The sequence below is a fragment of the Ambystoma mexicanum genome, chromosome 6q, assembly GCF_040938575.1.
Source record: "Ambystoma mexicanum isolate Mex_15411 chromosome 6q, UKY_AmexF1_1, whole genome shotgun sequence".
NCBI lineage: Eukaryota > Metazoa > Chordata > Amphibia > Caudata > Ambystomatidae > Ambystoma > Ambystoma mexicanum.
In genome coordinates, this window is record NC_090937.1 from 670698768 (window position 1) to 670726253 (window position 27486).

At 43.0% G+C, this 27486-nt stretch overlaps 1 protein-coding gene across 1 annotated transcript in view; it reads right to left on the reverse strand.

Moving 5' to 3' along the window:
- Positions 1-1290: 1290 nt before the first annotated feature.
- Positions 1291-27486, reverse strand: part of QRFPR (pyroglutamylated RFamide peptide receptor) — a 716932-nt gene continuing 690736 nt past the window's right edge. Inside the window, exon 6 of the mRNA XM_069631167.1 lies at positions 1291-13014. Coding sequence (XP_069487268.1) covers positions 12611-13014 — 404 coding nt within the window. The 3' untranslated portion in view covers positions 1291-12610. The remainder of the gene's footprint in view (positions 13015-27486) is intronic.

Genomic DNA, 27486 nt, shown 5'->3' on the forward strand with positions numbered 1-27486 from the left:
CACAAAGATCGTTCATGGAAATTGAGCAACAGTTTAGCATTTCATATGTGAAAGTCTAAGCAGCATGATTTTTTAATATCTAATTCTTAAAGTAGCCAATGTAAATATCCCTGTAATGTATCAACCTTGAACTATTTCTTACTAAAAGTTAAAAATACTTTTACTAAAAAAAAAAATCTGAAAATCCCACAAGGATAGCTTTTCCAACTTCTGAAATTCAATGTCCATTTTATTGTATGAAAAACATAATGTTTCTGTACAAAGCATACCAGAACAATATCCATCAAATATTTGCCATGTCCTGAAATAAAAGATTGTTGACATCTTTATGTCAAAGGGGCAAATTACTTCTCTGAGCTCTGAATTAAATGTGTATGATGGGACAGCCTGCTAGTCAAGGGACATCACTCTTCTTGATTCAGATTGTATTGTTTTTAGCGGTCTGCAATGCTTAGCCCTGCCATATGGCTCTTTGCACCGTAGTTCTGCCATAGTTGTGCATGTGCATTGTTCCTAAAGTTCTGTAGTTCATGAAAACTTAAGCAATTCATTGTTCCTAAACTATCCACACTGTCAGAATTCTAGCTGACATTTGCGGCACTCACTTTTGAAGTCATGCTGGTGACACAAAGCAATGCTTTTATAGTAATGTGGGTGGCTCTTCAATAGTGTCCACAATGACGTTGTCGGTCACATCATGGCAAATCTCTCATGATAATTACAGAAACTTCCTTTCCCACAGAAGTTGATGAATGTATGCCACCTCAACAGTATGAAGGTTACATGCTTCAGCTGTACATATATCGCACTTATGTTAAGGTCGCTGCTGCCTCGGCTGTAGATCGGGACATCAATAATGTTGCTGTGCAATCTCAAAGCTTCAACCCAAAGTAGCTGGAATCAATTCACAGGATTCATGCTTTTCTCATGGTCCACTTTATGTGGCTTGCTCCAGAGTCAGAAACAAAGACAATTTTTTCAAACTAGCTCCAACAGTAAAAACTAGCAGAATTGACTACAACAAAGCATTGGTTTAGTTCAATAAATAAAATTCCAAGCTAGGATTTATAAGTGATTTCAATCCGGCACACACCCAAGTCAACGCCTAGCATGTAGTGCACAACTGAAATCCTTATTTATTTTTGTCTAAAAGTTCTTTATTCTGAACGATATACCACTCATATCACACCCTTCTCCTGGAAACCCCCCCCCCCCTCCACCAGTCACACTGAACCAGGAATCAGGCTGGTTTGCAAAGGTAAATATTTATTTATGTATTTAAATGTAATCACCATATGTCTTAAGAGGTACACAACAATCAACAATGTTCTCCCTGCACACCCCTCAACCCCCAATAGGCAGCGTAAAGAGATAGGAGGAGAGAGAGCAGGTATTCAGAATTGGCAGAATTCAAACAGAATATCAATCCCACTTTCCCCCTTTCAAACACAAGAGAAAACAGAATTGACTGTCAAGCTGTCAGCATGGCTTTTAAAGTTATCTTTAGGATGGACTGGGCAAAAACACCAAATATGGTCAAAATTGCTGAAATTTTTATAAAGTCTTATGGGAGCCGCTTTGGATAGTTGCACACAAACACAAGCAATTATTTAATCCCACGAAAACATTTGAAATCTTAAAATTTAAGTCAGAAGCAATTAAAAGCTGTTTTACATGTGTAAAATTTCCCAAAACGAAAATTTGCGGCAATCTTTTCACTGTGCTATATTGACGATAACGGGAGAATCGCATGAATTTTGTTTCTATCACAAAAACTGAGGGAGTTGCAGATGTTTTAGTAGAGGACATTTTTCGAGATAGGCGCACAAAGGGAAAACAGGGATGTGCTTTTAAAATTGACAAAAGGCTTTCTTACACTAGAGGATGACCATGAACAAAACGAATACCACACAGGAACATAGTCACTGGATCAGGGTGACTGCCTGCTAAGGAAACTCGCCTTCTTCAGATGAGAAAAGGATCAGCACAAAGATAGTTTTAACAATACTGGTTATGGAGGAAGATAGGATGGGTTGGAGCTAGGGTTCAAGACAATGCAAAGATACTCCTAACAATACAGGTTCTGAATACAAGATAGGATGGGTTTAAGATAGGGATAAGTCTATGCAAGGTACATTTGCTAGTCACACAATTCTTCCTATTTATACTCAATGGAACCGTCAGTTCTGGCCAGGGAATTGGATCTGGTTTAGGAAAGACAGCTTGGCACATTGGACTGGGCAGGGTCTGCAAGGCACTCTGGTCACCGCACGGCACAGGACTGGACACGGTCAGCAAGGCGCTCTGGTCACAGCATGGCACAGGACTGGATCGGATCTGCCCTTCTTGGTTCTGAGGTTATTTCTTTTCAGCAGGCAAGCAGTAACAGCACAGCACAGCTTTATTATGTTGCTTCCACTTAGGCTCGTGGGGTTCTGTTCTGGAATTTGAGGCCTAGCTCAGAATGGTTCAGCTATGCAATAGGCCTTTTGCTTTGCCAAGTTTCTGGAGTATGGAGCAAAGAAGATGTAGAGTTCAACAGCAGAGTGCTCCGCCAGCATCAGGATAGTGAGTGAATCTGTCTGTCCTTATGTGTGGTGAGCTGTCTCTATTTATGCTATGAAATTACATCATAAAGAAAGTGTGTGGGCCGGTTTAGCCTAAGCTTGCCCCTTTGAAAGGTGATTGGGTCAGAGTCTACTCTCTGCCTTGATAGGAGGAGAGAAACAGAGTGTCATCCTTATGGTGTGATTTTAGGAGGCTGAAAATCCACCCCTAGCCCCTGTAACACAAAATCTACTTTTGGCAAAATACATATTTCCACATGTGCAACCTCTATAAAAATCACATGTACAGAGCAAATATTTTATCTAGCAGCTATTCCTCAAAACACTGTAGCTGTGGGATCTTGTCTCCGCTTTTCACAGAATGTTGCCCTTTTCATTATGAACACAATGTCCAATTTTTAAGCAAATTTCTACATGTGTGCGTCTTTAACATGGGAATAAGTGTATAAAGTTTCACAATTCTAGCCGAAATACATTTTGCGTAAAATCACATTTCTTGCCTTTGCTGTCCAGAACATGTCACACAGTTCTGGCGCCTCTTCACCCATGCAGCCATAAATTACATTAACACTCTGTTATTTTTATATTTTTCACAATTTTAAATAGAAAGTTATCAGTCTTTTTAAAATGTGTTCTTTGTCCTTGTTAAGCAACAAATAGTTGTTTGGCTCCACCCCTTGGTCTCTCCCTGGAAGCCCAGGTGCCATCCCCCAAGTTTGTCCCTTGCAGAGGCCATTTACGACTGTCTTCACACTTCAAATTTCCTGAGCTGCAGCTTGTCATTGTTCCTTTTGCCTCTGTAGACCAGGTTCTTTCCTACCCATTAATTAACACCTCTGCAGCTTCAGCCAGGTTTAAATTAATTGTTAAATTCTGTGGCCTTTTCCTTAGCACAAAACAAACTTGTTATATCAAATAACAGCTAGAATTCTCATTCAAGATTTTAAACCATGGGATCAAAACAATTACAATATGGGTTACCATCAGTAACAGGCCTCTTGCAGACAATTGAATTTCAGTTTATACATGTTAAAGTTTAATCAGGCAGGCCTCTGACAGCTGTCATCACAGCAGCCCTCTGCTGCACAGAGATTTTTGACAGATCCACAGGCAGGCCATTTTTGCTGTGGAAATCTCTTTATGCTCTCAGTCTTTCAGAACCTTGTAAGTTCACAATGATTTCTTAAACTAAGTGAATTGTAGCACCCAATAAGAATTTTGAATGTTTTTGAAAGGTGTTTTTTACCGGCATTCTGAAGTTTCAGCAGCAAAGAAAAAGAGATTTAAAGCAATCTTGGAGTTTCATTTAGCAAAGCACTGCTTTTTCCTTCTGCACTCCACTTTTAATTGTTGTGGAGCCCGGTGACACATTTCAGTAGTGAGAGCTCTGTTCCACCAATGACAACATACGTAGCAGATTGGGCAGCCATCTTTTTGTGCGTGGAAAAGTGCGATTTTCAGGCGGTTTTGGCACGCACAAGGGTTTTGCAGCCATTTTGGTGTTTCTGGTACCATCATAACAGAGTTATGCAGCATAGCAGTGCAAAAGTTGGCTAATACATCCCACAGACTGAAGTAGGGAATATTGTGCAAAACACGGGTACACATGATAGTGCATCCATAAAGAAATGTTGTTGACCCAACCATCACTGGTGAAATTGCCAGACAATGAATTTTACAAGATTAATCATAACAGCATAACTTGCTATTACAGAAAGTTTGTTAAATGTTTCAGTTGAATTTGTATGTCTGGCTGTAATTGAAAATCCATGGTAGCTACCACTGACAACAAGTACCTTGACACTAACCATAACAAGGGAATGACAGGACTACTAATCCCAACAGATCTGCATGGGAAGGTTCCTAACTCCCTATTCTTTAGTGATCTAAAATCTATCCAGTGGAGGCAACCTTGTTATCCAGATAATCCTAGTGTCATCCTACACTATTTGTTTTACTGTGGGGTCCCCTGCTCCCTAAAAGGAGGGTGAGTTTTGGCCTTAATAAATGAGATTCCTTCCCTGAGGCTTCTATCCTCTGCTGATATAAAATTGGTGGACTTTATTCACCCGGAGCGATACGACCATGTATGTTTGGCATTTCACTCTGACTCTGTTTATGAAGCTATTCTATTAGAAACCCACCAATCTAATCGCCTAGGGAACAATATTCTGATCTTTAGCCCGGGTTTGAAGCTGCCCATTCAGGGCATGGAAGTTAGAGGAACTTTTAATGACACAGAGAGGCAGAGAGGATCTACGTTTAGCTCTCATCATAAATTAAAGGTATAGGAGGATTCCAGTTGGAGATGGCTGGCATTATCATTGCATGAATCCATCTCACAGCTGAAATCCTTAAAGCAAAATCTTTAACTATAACACCAATCTCTTGTTATTGCCCTGGAATTCCTGTGGACATGCCCATTTGACTTCCTCCTCAGAATTAAGCGCTAGATTAATTAAATGTAACATTGTTTGCATCCAGGAAACTTGGATTACCTCCTTGTTACATTTATATGGATTTGATTTACGCTGCGAATTGGTTAATAAAGGGGTTAGGGGCCGTCCGTCGGGTGGCCTATCGACTGCCATTAAGAACAGTGAGGGCCTCCATGTATTGGATAGCTACTGCCTTCCCCCTTGTGTTTTGGCAGTTGTTGTGGAGGTTAGGTCTCTCAGCTCCCCCCTCTTTATCGTCATCCTAAACATCTATTGGAATCCTGCCTAAAATCTTCTGGAAACCATTGAAAAGATTAATGGTCTGATCAAGAAATCAATGGTAAAATATAGAGGGCTCCAAATTGTGGTAATGGGAGACTTAAACACTGATATTCCATTTGTATCCTCATTGGACATGCAGCAAGAGCTGGATTTGGGGCTTTTGACATCTATACACGAGGGAGGAAAAAATCAGATAATAGGGGGACCCCCAGGAATTATTAGGAAGAGATTATAGGGTCATATTTGTCATACTCACTTTTTAAACTGGGGCCTATCCTCCGTAAATTATACCCTGGGGCCTGACATGGACCCCCACACATGGACAGATGGGTGTCGGGTCTCGATAACTTACCATATTTTTATGCCCCAACGTCTTTTCGACATGTGTCACTCATTTACTATCAAGGGCTCTCCCCTGAGTGATCACTGCATTCTGGAAGTCACTCAACGTATCGACTTGGATAGCTCATCTTGCAGCTTACTGCCTTTGAATTTTGAGTTAAATTGCTCTTAAACCAGAATCACCTGGCTTAACGGGAATGTGAACAAACTCAACATGTTTTTTTTCCCCTGATTTCTAGTAACTCACTCAAATTGAGGCGTTCCATCTTTACTCACTCTAAATTCCCTCTGTATCTAGATATGTTGATTTCTAAAGCTATTGAAGGCTGGGGTAGGCATCCATTTAGAGCCATACATCTTCATGTTTATGATGATTTAGTTAAGCTACACAAAAATTAATGCAATAAGGAGGTGAGTAGGCTTCTAAACAGCAGCCTCCCCTGGGAACGTAAGAGAGCAGGAATCCGGAAACAAAAACTGAAAAATTGGCTCAAGGGCCATAGGGCACACATCCTTCAGGTGGATAATGAATCTATGTTAGCAGCATTAAAAGATGGATCGACTCGCCAGTTTTGGCGTTTGATAAATGCCAAAGAGTCCTCCCAAGTCTCGGCCCAATCCAACAGTATCTCTGAAGAAGCGTGGCCAGGTCACTTTGGCATCCTATATGAAGCTAGAAACCTGTCGTCTGACATTAGTGATTCTATTAGGAACCATAATTGGAATTGGAATGTTTCAATCTTTGAGATCAAATTCAAAACTTTAGTTTGTCAAGCGCTGCTGGACGGAATCATCTAGAGCATGTCATATTGAAGGCTAACCCTCAAATATGGGCTAAAGCACTAGCATTATTATACTCTGACATTGTTAAATTTAGACTCATTCCATCTACTTGGCACTTGTCATTCATCGTGCCAGTATACAAAAAGGGGATAGGAGTTTATCTCCAAATTATCGAACCATCGCCTTGCTCGATGTAGATTTGAAAATCTTCGCTGGGCTTGTATTGAAAAAAACTAGAGGAATGGACCGAACGCAATTCTATTCTATCAAACAATCATTTTGGCTTTAGAAAGGGGGTGGGGACAGAAGTGGGTGGACTAATTGTAGATTGATCCATCCTATGGTCTAAATTATTGTCTTTAGGGATACCTGCAGGAATTTTAGCAACTTTCATTCATTTGCATGAAGGCTCTTTAGTACAGGTCCGTCTAAACAGTGAAGGTCTCCTCTCCTCCCCAATTAAAACCATGAATGGATTACATCAGGGATGCATTTTTGACCCAGACTTTTCAATCTGTATGTATTTGATGTTGGACTAAATTTGGATAATTCTTCTTTTATTTTTCCTAAAATTGAGGGGCTCAGGTTACATTGGTGTGCCTACACTGATGATTTCTTGCTTATTGATTGTACAACTATAGGACTACAGCATCTAACAACAACTTTTTCCAATTATACCTTCTCCAATGGCCTTGTTATAAAAGCTAAAAAAACAGTGATCATGCTTTTAAGTAATCGGAAAAAGCTGACTGCTCATAGTCGGTTTCTGAATAAAGAAAAGCTGGCATTAAGGGCTACAATGCAATATTTGGGTTTTCCATTATTTGATCATCCCAAGAAAATTAATTTTCAGAATTATCTACTGGAGAATACAGTTTTTGTCATAGAACAAATGAGGAGAGTTGAACGTAAATATTGTAAATATTGTAAATATTCTCTGTTTCCTCTCTTACGTTTCTATAAGCTTAAAGTCATTCCTAAACTGTGTTATGGCTTGGAGTTGTCTCCCGCTAAGCTGAAGATAGATCTGTCTAAAATAGAGTCTAGAATTTGAAAAGCCATAATGTTCTGTCTACCAAAGTGCATTCCTCTGGCCACCTTGAGATAGGAATTGGGCCTCGTATCCGTTGTCAGCCTAGTTGAATGTAGCCATCTTTCTCTGTATAGGAAACTTATCATGGAGACGGGTAACAGTCTATATTTTGATTTGGTAACTAGGTTATGATATGGGACTCAGGAATCCCAAGTTATGTCCCATTTGTGTGTTGTGTGCCAAATCTCGTTAGAAAAGGTTGGCCTGACCAGGGATATCCTCTTACAGAACCCAATGCGTGTTAAACGTCTTTTGCAATATGCAGACTGGGCCGATACTGTGGACACCGTGACTAACTCTATTACCAACTGGTTTCAAACTATAAATGTTTGGGCACAGCTGAATCTTATTTGGTACGCTTTCCGGATATGGTATGGTGACACGCTTACATGAGATTTAGATTTAACTTTTTACTAATGGGGGAAATTATGGAGATCCGTGATCACTTGTCTAGAGGATTAGTCCTCTGCAGATGTAAAAGTGAAAAAGTTAAACAAACTCTTAGACATCTTCTCTTAGAATGTGTCACAATTAGTGCAAATCGTCTGTCTAGTTTTAGAAAATGTGTCACTGATACAGAGAGAGTCCAGCGCTTTGGTGTAAGGCGCTCTATAAATCAATAAATACAAATACAAACTTAGTCTCTATACGGTGGGATATGTTGCATGGAACTTCGGTGTCCCTCAAAATCACTGTTGTTAGGTTTGCCTCCGATTTTTGTGGTTTAATCCAACTGAAATCTCTTACTTCCCCGAAGTAACTCCAGCTTCCCTAAGCAATGGGGTTATTTTTGTTTTTTCCAGAGTTTTCATATCATTTGTAACTTTGCATCTGATTCTAAAAATTAATTTAAGTATTTGAATTTGGGTTTGAAGAGCGGGACCTGTCCCCAGAGTTTTACTGCTTTTGACGCTTGAAGATTTTATTTAATCAGCAATGTAAGTGTTGTGTTTTATCTTCTTCTCTGTATGGAAATGATTTGTATTTTATTCTTTTTTTTCATTTTGAAGTGTATAGGAAATTGTGCTCAAAATGTGAAACCGCTCTTAACAAAAATGTTGTATAGGTTTTTGGAGAAAAAAAAGAATAATAATTAAATAAAATAACGAATTGAAAATGTTGCATCAATGCTGATACAGTAGTAGGTTGCAACCCAGAACTTTTAATGGTATGTTAAACGGTGGTTAGTGTCTAACAAAGATAGAGTTTAATCATCCACTGTGCTGATTTGCAGCACAGTGACACTTTTATAAACAGCACATTTATGGTTCTACATGCAGATGCATGGTGCTGGAATCCAAGATATGGTCCAAAACGATGGTTTAGAATTAGTCAAAAAAATATTGGGGGTTGGGAGATGCTGATACCACACGTAATATTCTACACAAGAAAATGAAAAAAAACATAACAGTTAGCATTCTCATTTTGAGTTACAGTTAAAAATGAAATCAGTCACAAATTTAGCAAGCAGAATTAACTTACAGAATATTTTATTTTTCATATATATCATCCCTTGAAGCTATCCCACTTTTAAAAATGATAACACAAATCATAAAAGCGCTTATGAATGGGAGGGATCTGGCTTGTAAAGGGCTATATAAAAGTGTGATGTAAACAAATTATTAACGTTTTGTACTAAAAGAATGTCTAAGAAGTCCCATTTACAGAAACATTCACCATTATTCATACTTAGTGACATTTATCCTTCTGAACCCGATTATGGGTTTGTAGCTGTGAGGTAGGGAGTCGAAGGAACATGCCTGCCCTTATGATGTGTGACTCAGCTTTTGGATACTCTTTCATAGGAATATAACTGTTTAGTGGTCAATGACTTAGAAAAACAATTACCAATTTATTGGATTTCATCATTAAATTCATTCAGTGAATCTTGTATTTTTTAACAATTCATAATGTAAAGAAGAGGAAAACTCGAAAAGAAGAGTGAGAATAAAATGATCTTTGTTTACTTGGCTCCATCTGAGAGTAAATCTAGCAAATACAATAGTGAATAATTATTGAAACGTCTTTACTACAAATCTGCATTTAGAAAATCAAATGTCTTTTTGATGTCATGCCAATATTGTCTGTGTACCATAAACCCATTTAGCACCTGAATATCATATGGAAACATTTTTACTAGTGTGCACATTTTGCTGTCCTACTCATTTAACTATCTGTGATACTACTATGGTCGTGTTATGAAGGCCACATTACAAAGTCAGATGTCAAAAGATCAATACAATGGACTTTACTACCACATGCCACATTATAGGTTCTCAAAGTCTATCTCCCCAACATACTGACATATACCCTTACTACTCGGACAGTTCATGGATTCTTACTTGTTCTATCTGGCATGACCTCACTAAAACACACACACATGCAATCATTATTTTACTCAACCAGGAACATAAAGATAGGACTTTGTAATGCAAATCAAGGGTGAAATATATTTTTCAGCAAATGTTTATCTTACACAGTGCAAGAAGTCTTTCATAGTCATCATATTGAACATACTATGGGAAAGGGCCTATTTCTCCTTATCTGGCTTTTTTTTTAGACAGTTACAATGGGAAATGTTAATGGGTCGGATCTTTGCACCACACTTTCAAAATGGAAACTGGCATAACCATACTTTCCAGCTATCATTACCAATAAAGCTACATGCTAATGATGCGTGCGTGAAGCCTGAGAAAAGAGGAGACAGTTTACAATGGTCAACTACTGGACTGATGGCAGTCAAATGTTTCCTAAGACAATTAGGAAGTGTGAAGATGAAGTCGTAAAATAAATGTGATAACTCAACAGAAACACAGGGTGGCAATGAACTGTGGGGCCCTCTTTTGACGACCCCAACTCTGTATCTCTTTTTGGGATGTGATGAGTAGAACCAGCCCCTCTTTAGTCTTTCAAATTCAAATATGTTTAATAAGCTGCTGGTTGGGTTGGGACTAGGACAGTTTAAATGCACCTGTGTGGGTTTGGAAACCCATTCATTCATACTTTCCGATCATATGTTTTTTCAAACTGCTCTGTGAATTGCAATCCCTGCAGCAGCCGGTTACATTCAAGTGCAGGTAAATAATTGGGGAGAATCATTCCACCAATGACATCAGACAAAACTGCGAATGTGCAGAAGAACACATGGGATGGGTTTCAAGCAGAATGTGTATTTCAGTTTGAAAACCATGTTTTTTGTAAAAGGAAGGTTGATGCAATGGACTTTTTTACTTCTGTCTAGAATTCATTCTAATGAAGTGATATTTAAACTAAGCTAATCCAACCATATATACATTAACGTTGAATATGTACAAAGGTTAAGATGAATTCTTTAATGATGTACATCCACAGCCCGTCTTGTAGAATGTGATTAATTATGCAGCAGTCCGTCGTCGGCATTTCTGATTTAAAATATAAATAAGGCTCCCTTTTTTAGGTATTTGCACATTTTAACACATACACACAGGCAGCAATCCATCTGCTTTAATTCTGTATGTATACATAAAAATGGGGAAAAATTGAAAAGCAGGTATTTCTGCTTGGTTCACAGTAATGACAGTCATGCATTGCAGGCCAATCAGGTTGCAGATTGGCTCCGTGGAGGGTGCACACTTTGTATGAAAAATAGCATTAAACTTCTTCAAATTGCTGACAACATATCTGGGCTTAGGTCAGCCGCAACCATTTGTTGTTATGGTAAAGTTTAGCCGACATTGATGAGGACTAATCTAGCTCCATTGCTGTCCTGTTTGGCCGTGTGTTTATTTTAATGAATGCATGTCTTCCATGTGCAGAAAATACTGGTTGCAAATGTTCTTTTTACGTGACAAATAATACATGTGGATAAATGCAATACACATGGCCACAAAATATATATGGCTAAATACATCTTGGTTTCAGCATCCTATTTATTGGCACAGATCATAAATGTATGAATATACATATGTATTAAAGTAATGATCTGCTGTATACTGCGACATCAGATGCGACATCAGATGACCAGATCATGTGTTTGGTATTTTACAAGTGTCCAGCGTATTCGTAATGTTTCAAAGAACTGCAGGTTGGCTTCAGATAAGATCCCAGATAACAGTAATTTCATCCAAACGTACAGCCCATTTCAATTTCTATAGAAACAAAAATAATTTCACAAAACAGAAAGATGAAACGATGACGCTTACTGAGTTTGCATGTGCTAGCCCTTTCATTTATCTGACTTGTTAATGTTGCTTAAAATCTAATAATAGATATTTGGTGAACAAATGATAGGCCAAGGTTATGAACACATGCCGTTCCTTAATCCCCACCCACCCTCAAGTTGTGCCTCCATCTACTTCCGGCCACGAGCCAGAAGACCACAAATATACAAGATTAACAAGTATTTACTTTGAGAGAAAAAAGCCCTGGTTTAGGAATGGCTTTCTTCCGCTTAAGTCTAAACCGAACTCGGTTCCATGGCTGGTGACATTCATACTCAAAGACCATGCTGCCTGCACACAATGGGGAGCCTGTGAAAAACATGTAAACAATTGTCATTACAATGTTAAGGTCACTGAAGGCTGCAATTGTCTGTGTTCCTTAAATACACAAGTGACCACACTGTCAGACCTTGAGGACACGATGCACCATCTGCAAGGTGATGCAGACAATTTCCTCCTTTGTAAAGATGTCCATTCCTTGTGTGAGGTGCTCATTCAGAATGATGCTTGTCAGAAGACAGGTCTTTGAACGCCATCAAATATGCTGCCTGCAGAGCAGGTTTTGACTCTGGTATTTGACATCCAGCAGTAAAAGAAGCCTTAATTGCAGACAGGCTCCGCAATCACCTTTTTTGTCAAGAGCTATTGACATTTCAAGCATGGGCACAGCATCTTGCGTTTTGTGTGATTTCTTGTAGGAGAATGTCAGAAAAAGAGCACACGAAGAGGCCCTGATCTCGTAAAGGCTCCAACACAAAGAGAATCAATACCTTTCATCCTCTCACACTGAATTCCCTCGTCTTCCTCTAGTGGTTCTCCACATGGGGAAGCGGTGGGAAGCTGCCAGGCCACTCCGCACATGAGTGCATTATCAGAATCGTTTCAGAAGACTAACTGAATGAACATCTAGTGGCCACTTCCAAGTGCAGAGTGAACGGTAAGTTCCGACGAGAATAAATGAAGGTGTCTTTTTGTGTTCCTTTTGGCAACGGGCTGTTCGCAAAACTTGACTTCGATGTTGCCGTCACTGAAGGCCTCCCTCCTGGGCTCCTCTGTGCTACTGTGATCTCTTCGAGAAAAACTTGCTTTTTGATGTATGAGTGTAATGCCAGAGTTCCCAAGTCGCCGTGAAGGGGATGGCGTTTCCTTTACAATGCAAAAGCATATCGCAGAGAGGAAATTCTTCTTGAAGTTCTCGTTCATAAAGGCATACACGATCGGGTTACAGATTGAGTTGGAGAATCCAATGATTTGCACTATTGCAAAGGCCATTTTGATTGTGACGTCATCATAGTCCTTTTCAAAATTGCCTGTAGAAAAAAATAAAGAATGACACCTTAGCCCATTCTGTCATACAACAAATTCACACCAGGAGAACAATTCACTTTTTACATATATAAAAAATACAAGACAGAGTTGTAGTGCAAGATGCGTCAATGACTACAATTCGTTTTTCACATATGCACATCTGGCTATCAGGATCAACACAGAATCATGACCTACTTCTTCCGCGGCTGTACCTCTTCCCAGGCCCAATGAATCCGCATTGCTCTGCTGATCTGGTGAGGGTGCAAATAGGACCTGCCCTGTGTCATTTGCCTAACCCTTTAGCATTCATTGGGAAGATGCTGTGGGTCTTGTAGAGGGACAAGGGTTGGGAGATAGCACAGTAAAGAGGGCTCTGAAGAGCATTCCTCAATTGTGATGCAACACTTCTCTTTTGACTCCCTAGTGCTGTCCCTGCAATCCCTGATCCAGGTTGTGGTGATGTCCCCTTTAAGGATGTGAGCCATGACCACGTCGGGGCGTGCTCCCAATAAAGAGAGCGTCCTGCTGGTACGTGCGGCAGTACAACGGGAGACTCCATGAGTGACAACTCTGTGTCCGACTCATTTATTTTGTGCAGCACCATATGTCTGTTTGATCCTTGTGACCACGGATCCGAATGCCAATCTTGGGTGATCCTGGCAGCTGTCTCACTGTGTGACCACAGCCACATCCTGTCAGGCTGTGTGCCCACAGTCCAGATCTGGCTAGCCTGTGTGTTCATCCACAGCAATGGGGACGAAGGGTTCCATGCCCTGCGCTGCTGGTGCGGTTGTCCGGTAGCGTCAAGTGCCCTAAACTGCCAGCATTGCGCCTCGCTCGGAGTTCCTGCATGCTGCTTCACTCGTGGGGCAGAGAGTGGCGAGTTTGGTGCGCTCCGTGACAGGAGCCCAAAAATAAAACCACACAAAAAAAGAAGGAAAGAAGGAAACAGTTTGTTTAGATGCATTCAATGATCGGAGCAGAACAAAATAAAGGTGCCTGCCGCGCTCTCCGTGACTGGGGCAAGAACAACTAAAATAAAGGTGCAGGGCTGTGTGCTCCGTGATCGGAGCTGTATAACCAAAAGGTGCTTGCTGAGTGCTCTGCTAAAGAAGCTGAGGAAAGGTAAAGGGGGAGGGATTTGCTGTGCTCAGAGAGATGAAAAAGAAAAAGGTGCCATGCTGTGCACTCTGTAATCAGAGCTAATAGAAAAGAAAGAACAGAGCTGCAGATGCACAGCAGCTAAAGCCCCACATGCCAATCCTGGAAAGGGGACAAGAGAGGGGAACTTCAGACTGTTTAAGCCTGCCAGACGTGGCCTTGTCTGCTGATACAGGTACTAGAAGGCCTGTAAGGGTTGTCGCTACATGGTGGAGTGCTTGTGCGCCCTGGCCAGTGGCAGTGCACCCATCAGAAGAAAATAAACAAAGGCAAATGGAGATAAAGGAAGAATTTTATTTGATGCACATAGAAAATACTGGGTTCAGACTGTTCCCTGCACCTTGCCCACACATGTGCAATTCCCTGATCTTGTCAGGAGCTTAATGCAGGGTAACGTGCAGGAGTAAGCCTGCAAGGATGCAACAGCCTTACCATAGCTGCCCCAGCATAGGCCATACGTTCACTGCAAGGCGTTTCCGAATCAAGGGGCCACATCAGAGCCTCCCACATCACCCCCAAGGCTGATGAAAATGAGGAGTTCCAGTGCTGGCAGGATACTCCGCCAACAGGGATCTCTTGCCCTGTTAGTTGAGTTTGATATATCTGGGGACCCTTCCAGCCTTGGGCCTCAGTGGAACTCATGGGTCAAAAGACTGAAGATATACTTTGAGGCTGTTGAGATCAATGAACGCGCCAAACGACCTACCATGCTGTACTCTGCAGGCCCAGCGGTCCAAAAGCTGTTTAAAACACTCCGGCCCAGAGACAACTCCTATACTGCAGCCGCCAATGTGCTCAATAACTATTTCACTACTATGGTCTATCTCGACTACGAGTGCTTCAGGCTGAGGCCGTTAAGACAGAATGAGAGTGAGAGTCTAGATGCGTTTAACGGGAGAATGAGACGTCATGCGTTGTCGTGTGCAATAGGAAATGAGGAGGAAGAAATCTGGCAACAGATCATCTTTGCAGGCAACTCCATCAAAATAGGGAGATAGATCTTTAGGGAGCCAAGCATTATGCTGGCAAGAATCCTGGAGATGGGGCAATCCCATGAGCTTGCGGTGGTGAGAGCATCTGCCATGGACGTGTCAAAGAAGACTCTAAAGCTGGAAGAGGTCTTTGCGATAAAGAAAACAGAAAGAGGTGAGACCTTCAGGAACAGTGAATGACCCAGGAAAGATGCTGGCGCAGCACGCGCCTCATCCTGCCCACAGTGTGGCTGGGACCTTCCACATGTGCATGAATGTCCTGACAGAGAGGTGTGAATGGCTGATCATTTCACAAGGGTTTTTCGAGCCCCGTCACCAATCACCCCATCAAGGGTGTATGCCAGAACAAGAGCTGGGGGACCAGCGCACAACCAGTCTATTGCTCAAATAGCGCCAAAAGCAAGTGAAGAGCCTAAGTAGGAAGAGGAAGACGATGAAGATGTCTTTTTCCTTTTTGGCGTACAAGGGGACGAGAACGAGTTTGAACAGCAAGTGCCTGATTACTTCAGCTCCTACAAATGACCACCTGTGGTGAAACATCCAGCAATGCACTGGCTACGGAACGAGCCTACCATCCAAAACATGCAGATGAAAAGCTACTGCGGCCTGCGTGATGGACATATGAAACATTCTGGGATGGGAATCCCGTTGGGAGGCTGGTTAAAGACCCCATGAGATGAACTGGGCAATGAATTTGACCCAGGAATAGAGAACCCAGTCCTGGTCCAGGAAAGAGCCAAACAACGTCCAGGGAAGAAGTGTTGAGGACCCCCATTTGAGTTGCAAGTCTATGGTCCTATATAGCTGGCAAGTTGGGGGCAAAGGAATGGAATGCACCCACCACTGTGATGTTGGTTAACAGGTTAAATAAATGTGGTTTTTGTGTGTTGTTGCTAAGTTGTTGTTATGAAAAGGCTCCACGATTGGCAACTCTGTGTCTGACTCATTTACTGTGTGCAGCGCTGTGTGTCTGTCTGATCCGTGTGACCACGGATCAGTATGCCAAGGCCGGGAGATCCCGGCAACTGTACCGCTGTGTGACCGCAGCAATATTCTGGGACGCTATGTGCCCACGAGGTCACCCACAACATATGTGTCAGAATGACAGTTCTAGGACCACCAATGGAGTCACCAGCGCTAGCAGCTGGTGCCACAGTCAACCCCCAAATGACATCCCCGACCTCACTGAACAAATCACTGCTTAGGGTGGAACAATTCAGGGACAGGATATACATCCATGTTCAAAGGAGAATCAAAGCATCATGGAGTGCACTCATGAAAGTGATGGAATACACGCCTCTCAAATTCAGCAATGCACTGGGTTTTATTGAACAGAAAAGATACCCCAATGAATCATTTTTAGGGGAAACAAGACACTTCAAAGCATCTACATAGCGGAAAGAAAATGGCTTGGCACAATCTAAATGCATATCCACACTCATATGTTTACAAATGTCTAACAATGCAATTAAATGACTTGTGATTGCCACTTCCTTCCAAGTTACTGGGGCTCAATGAGGGCCTCAATGAGGACCTCCAGTTTATTGGTTTGTATTGAAAACGTTTCCTTGACCTGGACAAATATGCAAGCAAACAAAAACAAACACATAGTTGGGTGTATTGCTCAGCATCATTGCTAAGAGCATTGAGGTATGCGTGTGTTGAGAGATACTGCAAGATGTTGGTTCATAGGTTGTCCAAATAAAGGCATCTGTTTCCACTTGCATTAAAAAGATCCGCTTCATGCAGGTTTACAGCTTTCTACCAGACAGGGGAAAGTAAGCTATAAAACAAAGACGAAATTGCCTTTAACATGTACTTTTCCACTACGGTTGTGGACGAGTGTAAATGCTTCCCGATTTTAACAATTACAGGTGGCATTTAAAGTGGACCCCTAACACATCCTGCTTTTAATATGTGGTATTGACGGTGGATTCCTTAGGTGACGGATGCATTACCACCAGCATTGCCGGTAATGCAGACACGTTTTTCAGGAGCAGTGGGGAGAGCAGGTGGACATGCACATTCTGTCTTGCTCCCCAACTCCTGACTAGAGGTGGGCAATATCTTTACCTGCAAAGCGAAAAGTACAGACTCCGCACTGGAATCAGCTTCCACCCTTTCTGCGAAATCAGCATTAGGCAACCGCCACCACTGAAACATTGTCCGGTTTTGTGTGGTTTCGTGCAGAGCCTGGTGCTTCATTCCCATTCTAGTCTCATGTAGTGCGATGGGAACATTCGCATAGGTCTTTTTCTATTTTTTAATCCATGGTAATTTCGTGCAGCGGCATAAGAAACTTTGTGCAGGTTTTTCCGAACTGTGGGAGTTTTGCACAGTGACATGAGAAACCTTGCACAGTTTTTAAAATCGTGATAGTCTCACGACACAAGAAAGTTTGTGCAGGTCTTTTTTGATCTGTGCTAGGTTAGCAATACAAGAAACTTTGTGCAGGTCTTTTTTGATCCAGAATAGTTTCATGCAGCAGTACTTTGAAACTTTGCGTGGTTTTCCATGATCCGTGCAAGTTTTGTGTAGCGCCACAAGAAACTTCACGCAGGCTTATTTTAGATCTGTGCGTTGCAGTTGAAAAACGTTGCACTTTTTAAAAATCTGTGCTGAGTTCACACTGAGGCACGAGAAGCTTTGCACAGTTTTTTGTCCGATTCATGGTAGGTCCGCACAGCTGCACGAGAAACCTCCTGCTGCTTTTTTCAATTTGTGCTAGGTTTTCGCAGTGGCACAAGAAACTTCATGCCGCTCTATTCAATGTGTGCTAGGTACGCGCAGCGGCACGAGAAACTTTGTGCTGCTCTTTTCCACATGCAGGGGTGGCAGAACAGTGGATTGCAGTGAAACAGATCGAAATCTTACAGATTTGGCTTCTGCAGCTGGTAGAACGGAATTTCACAATTTTGCCCAACCCTACTACTGACACACACAAAAATCCTGCAGCTTGGTAAAAATACATGCAAATGTATATCGCTACTTTTACCACTATTTATACCGATCACCGTGCTCTGGAGAATGTCCCTCCTGAGTCAAGTAAACACTTTCACCTACCAGACTGATTAACAATGTCACACTAAGTTTGTCTCGGAAGGATTGGAACCCTGGCCAACCTCAGAGAACAAGCCATATCCACACTACGTTTTTGGAGATGGAGCAGTAGAGCTCCCAACTCTACCCACCACCACGGTCTTGCTTCAGAGCAGAATGTCTTTTTGCCCATGGAAACAACCTTTAGATCCAAGAAGCCATACAAGTGGCAATCGTTGTGCTTTATAAATGCGGTCTAACATAAACCATAACATGTCCTTATTTTCTGAAACAATACAGCACTGTAGTGCTATAGTTTGGCGGTGCTACTTTGGTATCATCATAGTGTGTATATACTGTTACCGGTCCTGCAGTGCAGCACAAACAACAAGGCATACACGAGGGCACATAAAGTGACTACCTGCAATAAAAAAAATCCTTGTGTACATTTCAAATTTGTGTAGTAGAGAGTAAGTACATATGCCATAGACAACAGCTTTCCTTGTTTTCACCATCACTGCACCAACATCACAGGCTTGCGAGCACCTGTTTTGCATTTTCCCCTCCCCACAGCACACACGCACAGCACAAGCAGACTGCCCACTCCCCCGCCACACACAAGTTGGAACACACACATTCACGCACACACACACACACACGCACATACCCTGTAGAATAACTCCAACATGAACCAAACATTAAGCTCCATACGTCCCCTTTCTGCAGTCTGTACACAACATGTTCGGATAGCGTACAAGAACACTATTCCTGTGCAAAGTACCACCTCATGGGTAACAGGCACAAGAATTGAGTTCTGTTGCTAACAATAGATGCTAAAGAACCCATGTGCCTCTACATTACAGCATGGCACGTTGAATTATTCTACTTTATGAATACACACCCTAATCAAAATATTTCAAATGAGAAGATGTGATTATTTAAATACAACCATTACTACCATCAACACAGTTACATAAGAGAGGTTTACAACAGCCTCTCAATTATGCATGCAGGTTGTTTTTTTCTCATATCAACTCATTACATCATTTAAGATTGTTTTTATTTCCAACGGTTCTAGTTCTTAGTATACTTTATTTCAGGCATACAACTGACATTTTAGTTATTTTGCAAGTAAATCTTTAATGATTATAGAACAAGCACAACAACAATTAGTACAGTAGTTCCACTTCCTGTGAGAAAGGGACAGAACTTACTTTTATGATTCAAGAGACAGTGGCGCGCATTCTGGGGATGGCAATAATGGTTAATCCGAATACCCCTTATTATACCACTTTGCTGGATTCTAGGTTAAGAAATCCATGCCCAAATAAACTGCCTTCTTGGACATGGGGGTATCACTGGCAATAAAATATTGCGATGATGGTGTAAGCAGAATTATAACAAGGGGAAATTCCACACATTGTCAATGGAGTCCAATGGTACTCCAGAATGGGCAACAACAGATATTTGTAAATGATGTGATATTACAGCACTCACTAGCAATGGTACCGGTAAGCACTGCTAATACTGCAAGCTTGCTATGATAGCCATTGGGCCTAATTTACAAACAAGCACTAAGAGCGCCCAAAGTAGTTAGCGCAAGTTTAAACATTGCGCGGACCACATGTACAGCGCTGGGAGCTGATTCATGGAACTAAATTTGCGCAGAAAACTGCAGCGCAAAGAAAAATGAGTAGCACCAGCCACGCCTAAAACACGCCCCCAGGGCAAAATGAACATAGAGCTGTCGAACAAGTTTTGCACCAGACCCATGGGAAAGAACTAATCAAGGATTACTTACCAGCATTCACCATTGCTTCCACTCCACTTCTTCGACCGACAAATACCTCCAGTAATCGGCGTCCCAAAATCTGCATCGCTCTACACCCACTCCTCTTCCACACAGTACTTGCCCCAACAAGGTGCAACATCACAGTAATGCACTCCAGATACACATCACCCAAATGCCCACTCTTACTCTTTTAGGGCACAGTACTGACACCAGGAGTTGGATGAAATGTTAGATGTCTGAGTGAATTCCCATTGAATCTGCTTGCCTGCAGAGCTCCATGATGAATCCTCAGTCCACCTTAGTAGAGCACATCCACTCCCATGTAATTTGGCAACAATACTCTCTTGACAACAGCTCACTGGATGTCCCCTCAATACCCCTTGCACTTAGGAACACACCAATCAGTCTCCCACAGTGTACACATTTTGTTGGCTGCTGAACAGAACTGTATGCTGGCACCCACTCATGACCTGTTGTGAAAAGGGTACCGTCACATAACTAACAGTAATGGATACGCACACCTATTCACTTTCCCTACAAGGTGATTAACAGGCTTGCAGGCCTTGTTCAGTACGATGGTGGTGTTATCCTTACAATTGTAAGTGCAACACTTGCTAGCTATGCATTGTGAACAACCCAGGCCCAGTTTACTGTGGAACACTTACCTTCCTCAATTCCTCTGGCCTGTGGCTTTCATGACCTACACCTGGCAGACATCCTCCTCCAATATGATAACTTGGAAGCAGTGCTGTTGAATTCAGCACAGTCACCTCTTCCATGACTTCCCCTTGAATCACACTGCACAACAACAGCCAGCCATATTGTTTGCGCAGCTACACTTTGGTCCCATGTTGTTCAGGTGACATAGTCCTCATGTGAGGTGGGTAGCGCAGTGAATCTAAGTGATACCACATCTCTTCTCAGCATCCCCTATCCCCGTCATGGAAGTTTGAGAACATCCACATGGACAAGCAAGTGCCAAAGGGTCACCTAAACTTATGAGGCAGCATAAAGAAACACTACGCAGAAGAATCTGAAATCTGGAGAAGTGAATAGGCAGATGAATGAGCTGTCTCCGGATACCTCAAATATACACTGGAGAACATCTGGCCAGACACCTAAGCAAATGAGTACCCATCCTGAATAAGAGATGCAACACATAATTATAAAATAAACTCTCATCTCTAAATGTCTCTCCACATCATCACCAGTAGATACACAATCTAAAATATAATCAACACTGATACACCTAAAGCAATCATGCAATGCCCCACCACCATAAATGGAATCAGGAAACCATACCTTGGTAGCCCCACCCTTGTGATGGTGCCTTCCCTACTTGGGAAACACAGATCTACAAGGCCATATTGGCAAATCAATCAAAGTAATTCTACCATGGCTACCTCAAGCATCCCCCAATATGATTCAACACCCATTAAAACATTTACAAAGGAAGTGCCATGCCACCCAAAGCATACATGATTCACACACCCATGGACACCATTTACAATAATGAACATCATGCCTCCTACTGCAAAACACTGAAGTAGCTCAGCAACAGATGTGTATGATCAATATGTGAAACACATGCAACTCCAGACTTGTCATCTCCCTACATCTACCATAGTCCACATAGATACATTACATACATTGGCCATGAAGGCATCATACTAAACATCAAACTCACCTGAAGGATGCACGCATGTCCCCCAGCAAATATCCCAGTACCTCTATGAGCCACAGATTGTGCCCTAAACCCACATAGCCAAAGGACGTACTCAGTTGGAGATCATGTTCAAACAAAAGGTGCACATGGACAAAGAAGCACAAAAACACACACACACAAACACACCAGCAAGCCAAGACATGCAGCACATGGCACAAAGAGACGGCAAACAGTGGTATTGAATATTAAAATATCTATGCATTAATGAAAATCTATATACAAATATGGATACAAATTAATCCTGATGGAAAAAAATTAAGTTAATAAAAGGAAACCTACAACTACAGAACTATTTACAAGAGTCAGTGAGCAAGTCCATTGCAATCTCTGACAATGGGCCTCATTACAAGTTTGCCGGTCCGGTAACAATGGTGCCGGTAAGCCAACCAGCACCTCGTTGTTACTGGACCGACACACTACGAGTCTGCGGGCGGGTGCCATCCCGCCCGCCAGGGTCAGACCTGGCGGACGGAACGGCACCAGCCCGCATAGTTACATGAAGCACTGGCACCGTTACTAACGGTGCCGGTGCTGCCGGTGCTTCCATGTTCCCCACTCCCATAGAGTCCTGTGGGACATCAGTAGCAAGCAAGCATAATTAGTCAACAAGCAACTGCCTCACATACACAGGCCCATCTCTGGAAATCTGAATGAATCATGCTGCACAAGTTAAAGCAAAATAACAAGTCACAATGATGAGACATGCACATGTGAACATAGCACATTGATGTCTGCCCACATACACATAACAACTCATTTCACATCACAATAGCAATGAAGCAGTAACCCAAGTGTATCCTGCAGGTTGGGCCACCGAAAGGGCACCTGACCATGTCTGTGCCACTGTAGTCACATCTCCATCCAAACACATCTTGCAACATGCACCCCTGACAGTCCAACTTGAAAGCATGTGAAAAACATACATGCACCCATTGCTGAGAATCAAGCAGCAATGCAGCCTGTCCCAACACGAAAATCTGTTATGGTGACATACCATGAATGCCCCACAAATCAGTGGCCTGACAGGTCCCAATGTTGATCCAGATAGTCAAATGCGCTAAATTGCCATGAACATACATCCAAACACATGTGTCAGTCTCAGTCCTGAGTGGATATGATGCAATCATTCCCAATTGAGCAACCCATAGGTGTGCATGAATCTACCATATATGGCCTCACACTCTCAATCTGGGTTGTGTTCCTATCTGAGGCCCTGCTGTAAGCATTTCACATTGTATGCACACAAGTATCCTTTTTCACCCAAAGCCACCAGAGCTCATTCCTACACCTGCCGGCTTTGCATATGTGTGCAATAACATACTTCCAGTGTCTGCATGAGGCTGCATGCCAGCTAAGAATTGTGCAACACACATGCTGTGAAAATAACTAACTTTCTCAATTCATGCATACTCGGGATCCGGAGGTGAAGCAGCATCACTTGATGCCAACCTGCAGATTGCACCTCCGCGTTAGAACTTGCCTCAAGAGCCACCTTCACCTGGCTCAGGTTCCTCAGGTTATCCCAGCGTTTCTTCACGTTGTGCACTGTATGGACTGCCACCCCCTCTGCATTGATTGCAGCCGTGATGTACATCCAGATCTGCTGGCAACCATTTGTTGTAAGCTGCTTCAGCGGATCGACAAGGCGATCATAATGGGCCAGAACCTGTTTACCAAGGATGCCACTATCTCCAGCAGAGAAGTTAACAGCCCTCAGCCTCACCACTTTTAGGGTGCTGGTCGATGCAGCTGACATGGTGTACCGGAGGCTGGTGTGGTGAACCTGGGCCCTGACTGTACATGTACTGTGGACTGTGGTGGTGATATTGAGGTTTGGAAGTCCATATATGGCAGATGAGGTGGTAACAGCGACTGACATGAGACCCACAGAGGAACAGGATATGGAAGAATATGAGGCACTTCAAGGCAGTGCAATTGGTTAACAGCCAGTGACACACTACCAGGCAGCAGGAGATGTAGAGGCTTGGAGGCTAAATATGGCTCATTTAGGCAACAAAATGGCACAATGCACAAGGGACAGCAAGGCACAGGTGTCTCCACTTGATCCACATGCTTAACACTGTACAAAATGTGCTCACATGCGCCTCTAACCTGCATGTACTTTTCCTGGTGTGCACAGAGACAGTGATGTTTTGGGGTACCAAGTGGAATACCTAGCGTGTGCAGAAGCAGCGATATTTGGGGGTACCAAGTGGAATTCTTGGCGTGTGCAGAGGTGGCGATATTTGTGGCTACCTTGTGGTAGCAGCTTATATATTGCTTTGAAGAACTTTTTCACTCAAGCATCCCAATACACCATGAGTGAGAGGGCTCCTTGGAGAGGACGTGGATGGGGACGAGGGCAGTAGAAGGGTTCACTTGCAAAATGTGGTGTTGAGGCTGCAGGTTCCCCAGTACCACATAGGGCCACTAAGGCTAAGAAGGGCGAGCCTGCAGAGCATTTATAGGCAGCAAACCACAAAGAGCCACATTTTAAGGAGAAGGGGACACCAAGGAAGAAGCACTTCACTGATGAGAAGCTAACACTCCTCACAAATTACATGGACAAACACCATGTTGACTTGTACCCTTGGGCTAGAAATACACTTCCTTTGACCCAGAGGTGAAAGATGTGGCTGGAGGTCACATATCTCATACATTCCTGAGGGGTGGAGAGGCAGAGGCCCCATTGCTGCCAAGCTAATCCCTGGTTTGCATATTGTGGTCTGGCATCCTCTTGTGGAATATGTCCACAAGAGGATGCCAGACCTCAATAGGCAGACCAGGGATTAGCTTGGTAGCAATGTGGCCTCTGCCCTGGCTATTGTAGGTGGATAACCATATGTTGAGGAGCTAACTCCACTGAAATTTCACCAGTGCCCTCATCACCAGTGAGCAGGTGCTTGGTGTGGGAGGCATGGACACCTATGCAGCCACACTAGGTGAGTGCCATGTGTTCATGACATGTCATGCTTTCCTCAACACATGATATGCTATCAAATGTTGTAGTACATTTGGTCGGGGTCCTTCTCACTTATCCACGAGTACTACAGTAATGCATCCATGGTCACTTCCATTACATGTTGTGCATCTATGTTTGCGGTTGGCATTGATCTTACAGTACACATTACTGTATACTGAATGCTTTAGCGACACCAATAAACCTATATGTTCCAAGGACCTGCAAGACACGTCATTGGACACACTCACAGTGTTATGCTCGTCGATAGTGCATTGTAAACACAAATATTGACTCACATGGAATAAAACTGAGCAGTGGATGATGTCAGAGTCATCCATTCACTGGCCTTAGCGGCAGTGGACATGGATGAGCAACAATGTCAGTGAGAAGTTGCATGAGTGTGTGTTCCAGACAGAAGTTGCAGTGCTTGTCCAAAAAGTGTTTGATAAGTGATATTCATACCACATTTGCACTATCAATTATTCAGTGGTCTTGCAAGTGCACACTGGACATGTCCATGTTGTAGTCTACTCACACAGGATGCATTTGAGCTGTAATGTCAGCAGGAGAAAAGTTGATACTTGCACATGTGTATGCATGTATGAAGTTGAGATCAGGCTCAGCAATGATGAGGGGAACTCCATCTGTCTACCGTTACATCTTCCACCCTCATACTTGTCTGCCGGTATGAAGGGTCACCTACTCCTCCAATCCATGGCTTGCTGCATGAGCCAATGTGTCCTAACATGATTAAACAGATCATTGATTGTTAGCCACCAATGCTTTGCACATTACAGATTGCCCAATTTCAATGTCTGATGTATGTGTGCCAGGCTCTTTTGGGTCTGTATGCATTTGATTTTGAATAAGCATGTTCAAGGGGATAGGAGGGCTTCTGAATATTGCTGTCTGACATTGTGCTGGTGATGAGGCAACAGATATGGAGGAGAAAATGGAGGATGAGGTGGAGGATGAGGCACAGCCATACACCAATGTAGTCTAGGGTGCTGTGTCTGGTGAGAATCTCAAGCTGACTCATCTTCCGATCATGCTGATGAATCAGGTGTGAAAGGCATATTGAGTGACATGGTGGAGGGGTCAGTAATTAGCAGTCTGGATGCTAGATCCTCGATTTCCTACAGGCTGCTGAGTATGAGAAGAAAAGGCAGGAGTCCCTGAGACTGGCAGCGGAAATGCCTGCTTCAATGGTGAATGCTCTGTCTGCAACTTTTCCTCCTACCATCATGGAAGCAGCAGTGGCGGCTGATGTCAGTGGAGGGTTGTAGATTGACAAACTAGAACAGTGCACACACTGCAACAGACCTGGGGCCCGGCATCCCTGCTTGTTAGGCCATGCATACAGGGTGGATGTGTGCCTGCCAGATATTTGGAGTGGGAGGATGAGTTGCTGCGTGCAAGTGCCCCACAGGGGAGGTCCTGCCGGATATGGCCAGGGACATTCATTACCTGGTGGAAAATGTCATCTCCTCCACTGCTGCACTCACTGCCGAACTTGTGGCAGGAGAGGAGAGTGTACATGCAACACAAGAGCCAGGTGACTCACGAAAGTTTTCTCCCTTAAGGCAATCCCTGCAAGATATGCTTTGGCATCAAGGGACACCCTGCAGCAAAAGATGGCCACCTCAAAGCAAACCCTGCCTAGAGAGCTGTTGGCCTCCAGGGAATTCCAACATCAAGACATAGATTACTTGAGACAATCCCTGCATGAGGTGATGTTAGCTTCAAAGGAATTCTGTCATCAAGACATGGATTCCTTGAGTCAATCTCTGCATGTGGTAATGGTGGCCTCAAGGGACCTCCACTGGCAAATGATAGCTGTCTTGCTGCAAACTGTCAACACGCAGTTAGAGATTTCAAGGGTAGGCATGCATTCTGACTCTTTGGACACTCACAATTGCAATTGGGGCCATAATGCAAGCATCCCTTTCATGAGTGGCCCTGACCAATGAGGACCAGACTTTGGCCATGCCTGTTTAAAGTACACCATCCATAGATCCAGCATAGGATGGGTATTCTAACTGAACCAAGCAGGTGATGCCAATGGCCATGTCCCCACACACCCCATCCTATTGGCACTACCACCCCGTCTTCATGCCCCTTGGTGTCCAGAAGCACGTGGACAGAGCATGGATTTTTCTCATCGTTTTCCCTGTCCATGGTGGACTGTGTTTCCTCTTGAGAGGGTCATAGTGCGCTAGAGGGCAGTGACAAAACTGTTGATGGTACTGGGCACATTATTCAGCTGAGGGACTGTTCATGCGAACATGCTCAGTGAAGTCAACTGGCATGGTCCTGTGGATTTCTGAAGCCTCCAACATGCAGGTCAGCATTCCATTCAACATTGATGTTCACATGTGCAGTCTGTCAGGCAGACTCCTTTAGCTAGTCCAAACAAATGTCCAATGGCATTTCAGATTTCTTGGCTGAGCCAGTACCGAAACACCCCGAGAGAACATCCCAAGCACCCTATTTCAACCCAAGTCCCCATTCCCTCTGCTGGACACTGACCCTCCTACCCTAGCACCAATATGGAGGCCTAGTGTTAGGTGGAGGTGATGAGGGATTCAAAGTCCAACAGCAGTACCACCACCAGGTAAGGTTGTGTATGTTTCATGTATTAACATGCCTGGAGAAATATGCATCCCAACAGTGAAATGATGTATCACACGTAGGTTTGAGCATGTATAATTAAATATGGTGCTAATTGGGTTATTGTCACTAAAATGTGTAATGTGCTCCTTCATTGAGTGTGTGCACGTCTCCTTAATCAGCGATGCATGT